This window comes from Merops nubicus, unplaced genomic scaffold (genome assembly GCF_000691845.1).
Source record: "Merops nubicus isolate BGI_N331 unplaced genomic scaffold, ASM69184v1 scaffold20554, whole genome shotgun sequence".
Classification (NCBI taxonomy): domain Eukaryota; kingdom Metazoa; phylum Chordata; class Aves; order Coraciiformes; family Meropidae; genus Merops; species Merops nubicus.
The window spans coordinates 38,980-43,722 of NW_008605171.1; the positions used below are offsets into that span (position 1 = coordinate 38,980).

The 4,743-nt window shown below is 50.9% G+C and overlaps 1 protein-coding gene across 1 annotated transcript in view; it reads right to left on the reverse strand.

Annotated features, from left to right (window-relative positions):
* Positions 1 to 1,123: 1,123 nt before the first annotated feature.
* The window catches only part of RNF165 (ring finger protein 165), a gene marked incomplete at its 5' end in the record, with an annotated part of 11,624 nt that continues 8,004 nt past the window's right edge, over positions 1,124 to 4,743 (reverse strand). The window contains 3 exons of the mRNA XM_008939269.1: positions 1,124 to 1,829; positions 2,706 to 2,812; positions 4,000 to 4,095. Of these exons, the coding sequence (XP_008937517.1) occupies positions 1,712 to 1,829; positions 2,706 to 2,812; positions 4,000 to 4,095 (321 nt within the window). The remainder of the gene's footprint in view (positions 1,830 to 2,705; positions 2,813 to 3,999; positions 4,096 to 4,743) is intronic.

The following is a 4,743-nucleotide window of genomic DNA, read 5'->3' on the forward strand; positions in this document are numbered from 1 at the left end:
TCTCCAACTGGGAAAAAAAAAAAATAATCTCTGGGATGCCTCTGAGGTTGGTGTTTTCCAGTTACAGCTCACAGGGATCCCGCAGTGTCTCAGATGGTAATTTATGATTGTTTCTACTTGGAAAGCATCTCTTGGCTCCAGCACAATGAGTGCCCAGGGGAGCCAGAAATCATTCCCACCACATCAGCATTTTCAATGTATAATGTTCCTGACTAATTCCCCTTGCTCCCTTGTATCTTGCTTTTGCTCCACTATCATGGGAAAAAACAATTAAAATAAAAATTTTTTGTGGTTGCAAATGTCAGTTCTCCAAAGGGTTTTCTACTTGGTCCCTGCAGCTGATGGGCTGAGCTCTTTATTTCAAGGAGACCTTGGATTTTAACAGCTCATTCCTTTGGGTACCACTTCCTAATTCTCTTTTGAGCATGAACACAACGAAGTTTTGTTTTGACAAGCACTCTGCTCTCTGTATGTACACAGCCCGAAGCGTGTACACAAGTGCACGCAGGTGCAGGTGCTTGGAGGCAGGGTCACAACCCAGCCCCTCCAAAAAGCAGCAAACCCTTCTCCCAACCTGCCTTCCCCTGCCTGGTCCAAATGCTCCTGCCCTCGGCAGTGCCTTGTGAGTACTGAGTTTTCTCCCAGCCTGCTATCAGAGATGTTTTTGGCATGGAAGAGAAGTCTGCAACACACATCTCTCAGTACCCCTCTGGCGTTCTTACACCCCAAAGCACAGCTGTAGGCACAGGCTCCACTAACTATCATTTTTGGACTACTGCTGGCAGTGGCTGCTGAAGCAGACCAGCCTCACAGCTCACAGGAGAAAGCATCATGGATGATGGCAACCATGAGACAGCCCTTCCTTGGGTTTTGATATGCCAAGCTACCTCATTAAGACACCGAAAGCAAAGAAATGGCATCTTCTCCAACACTGTGCCCCTACAGAAAGGGTCCAGCACCAGCAGATAAGCAGGAACACCCTGTCGCTTCATTCATTTCGTTCCCAATTTTTATCTATTTTTTTTTTTTTAAGCTTCTCTAAATTTGCAACACACTGTAAATGCAAGGAAAGGAAGCACACGTGGCTGAGGCAAAGAGCGCAACCCTTCTGACTGTAAACAGGATTTTGCTTTTTCACCTCTTCCCCCCCTTCTCCAAGGGTAGGAAAGCTTAACCTCTTTATTCCCCATCTGCAATGTATTAATCAGGCACCAAAATAAGGAATCTATGAAAAAATATTTGGTGCAAATTAGGTAACAGCAACATGTCCACCACAAGATGAGTAGGGCATCAAACACAACATTTCTTAAGCTAACATGCTCCAGCTGCCATCCATAGAAATAGCTAAAGGACCCCTAACATGTGTCTACGTATTCAAGAGGTATATATACAATCCTCATGAAATGCAGGATTGACAGGCCAGACTACACCAAACACTTCACTCATGTTCAACACTAAATCTTCTGCAGCACGGGGTCTCTGAGCTCTGGGAATGCCAGCTCCCTTTCAGCGGGCCCGTATCCTGCGTTATGTGCAATATCTCCTACCACTAGATATTGTACCACCCCCTCCTCCTCCTCCTCCTCCTCCTCTGCTAACATGCTTGCAGACTTTTCCTCTCAATCAAATGGCTCAGAAGGCAAAAATTTTGCTGCAAGGGTTTATGGCCATACGACCTGGAAAGGAAAAATGGTGTGTCCAGCCAGTCCTTTCAGCTGTCTGAGCCGAGCTGTGTTTCAATGTCCACCCTGCAGATCGGGCACTTCTTGCTGGTGGCCAGCCACTGGTCCACGCACACTTGGTGGAAGAGATGCATACAGGGCAGCCGTCTGCAGAGAGAGAGAGGAGTATCACCCTGTTAGGATGGAGGATGTCCAGGGGACCAGGAAGAGCCAGGAAGCAACAGACAGGGCTGCCTCAAACATGGGAAAGCACTGATGTAGTGACACCAGAACGGCTTAGGTCCTACAGGCTTCCCCAGCTGTGCCAGCTCAGACGGGGCAGTAGGTCAGAGATGGTGTTCTTCTTGGCTGAAAGCCTTTTAGAACATTCCATACCTCCTGCATTGAGTTATTCCAGTTATCAATTACCCTGGTTGCTGCTTTTAAACCTTTCACAGCTATAAGCTCAGACACTTGCAATTTCTTGCCCCCATCCTCCACCACAAGCAGAGATCTGATCCAGCCAAGAGGCTGGAGATATCTCTGGGGGATAACTGGGGCTTTGTTGTTGGCACCCCTCACAATGCAGGTGAAGTAATCTCCTTTAATCTACAATAAAGTAGCTCCATCTTGGCCACAAGTCAAACTTGCCTGGACTTTATGCCCACGTTCCCTTTTATTGTACTTTGTTCATCTGTCAAGCTCAGATGTTGATGTCCCTGAGCTTCAGCTAGCTGTCTGAGACCTGGGACCCATCCTTCTCTGACACTTGCCACCTGGCCTGTTGGCACAGCCTTGATGCAGGTGATCCAAATCACGGAGATACTACAAAAACCTGGTCCTCCTGCTGCTTCAGAGCTCCTCCTGCTCACAGCCCATACCAATATCTGCCTGAAGGGCATTTGCTTTTCTAGACCCTGCAACAGCCCGAGTGAGTTTGTCAGGACAAGAACAGGGACACCACCACCAGAACAGTGGCATTACTTGCAATAAACACAACTTGGATGGCATGAAGTGGCAGAGGAGCAGATGGGAGGATCGTACCTGACATCTTCTCCATCTTCAAGCATGGACAGACAGATTGTGCATTTCTCATCGGTATCCGACTCCTCCCCATCCTCTTGCTCAGCCTTACCCTCCTGTGGCCTTCTCTGCAGCAAGGTTAAAGACATCACTTGGTTAGGACTTGACTTTCTAACGCTCTCCCAAGCCTGGATAGTTGCAGGAAGGCAAATAATAAGAGATTTGTCTATCAACCAGATCCTCCAGCCTGGGGAAAACAGACAGTGAGGGGAGGGTGTCACCAGCATGCTGCTGGCCAGCACATCTCCTCCTGGGACCAGTGGTGGTGGGGCTGGAGGTAGTGCCCCAAAGAGCAGCCTGTACTCTGTGGCCCTAATACAGTGCCCTGCCATCTCCTCCGTCCTTCTGGCAGGAGTTATGGCCTGATGGTCTCCTTTGCTGGAGGCTTTTCCTGAAGACCTCAAAGGCATGTGAGGCCACCACAGCCAGAAAGGGCAAGCACTGTGCCCCATACCAGCCTGACCATTGGCCCAGCCCCACACTGTGCCATGGGGCAGTGATGAGCCTGTCAGCTCTCCCCTTTTCTCTTCCCCCCATCCGTTTCTATCGACATAACTTTTCTGCTTTCACTGGAAATGAGGTCAGAGACGAGCACAGCAGGGGTGGATTCCCTTCCAGCTTGGGCAGCCCAATGTCCCAGCTTGTCACTGCCCAGCTGGGGACAACCAATGTGTGAAACCACTATGCAAACAAGCACTTTTCCCATTTCCTATGTAGCACAACCCAAAAACATGGCATCCGTTTCTTTATTGGCAGGAGATCAGCTCCAAGGGAGGAGACATCTCTTGCAAAAGGAGGGGAGGACAAGCTCCCCCACACCATGGAGCCAGCACCCTCATGGCATGGCACGTGGGCAGAGCTGCTTGCATGCAGAATGGGGCAGGTTTGCATGCACAAAGCCCCCTTGGTGTGGGCACTTTCTTACCAGGTGCGAACAGGGGGGAAATTGCACCCGCTGGGTGGGAGAAGGTTGAGACCCTTTTGAAAATTTGGCCCGCAGCTTCCTAGCCTAGAAGTGAGAAACAGCCAGCTGAGCTACACCACTGCTTCAGCCCAGGAGCCCCACAAGATATTACAGCACCAGTTCTGGATTTTACATTCCTTCCCCCATTTCGGGGGAATGTTTCGATGGATGGCACCAGTTTGCCAACCCTGAGCAAGGTGACCCACCAGTCCTTTTTTCTATCTGCTCCACGCCCGCAGCCCGAAGCCAGCTGAGAAGGGCTGGCCACTGAGACAGTTTCGGGGTGCTCACCTTTTTGTACTTGTGGGGGAAGGTGAACCTCTCAATGGTGTTCTGGACGGCACCCCGGTTCACGCTGCCCAGCCTGTCCTCCAGCTGCAGCAGCTCCTGTGGCACAGGAACAGCAGCAAAGGGCTGTCAGCATTGCTCCTGGGGTATGAGGTCCTACCACCCCACCCTACCTCCTAGGGACTAAGGCTCCCTCCTTCCTTGCCTTGGTGGGGACGTCCATCAAACCCAAAAAAGTTCTGTTTTAATGTTGGATTTAATGTTCTGTTTTAACGGTGCAGCCCTGGGTCCTGCACCAATAACTAAGAGTTCAAGGCAGAGAGCAGACAGCTGGATATCCAATCTGTATCACAGAACCACAGAAAGTTTTGGGTTGGCAAGGACCTTTCAAGGTCATTTAGTCCAACCCCCCTGCAGGGAGCAGGGACATCTGCAGCTAGAGCAGGGTGCTCAGAGCCCCGGCCAACCTCACCTGGAATGGTTCCAGGGATGGGGCAGCGACCACCTCTCTGGGCAGCCTGGGCCAGGGGCTCACCACCCTCAGGGTCAAACATTTCTTCCTTCTCTCTAGTTTGAATCTCCTCCTTTCAGTTTGAAGCCCTTATCCCTTGTCCTGTCCCAACAGGCCCTGCCAAAAACTCTGTCCCCAGCTTTCTTCTAGGCCCCCTTGAAGCCCTGGCAGCCCCCAGCAGGTCTCCCCAGCTGGAGCCTTCTCCTCTGTGGCTGCCCCAGCCCAACTCTCTCCTG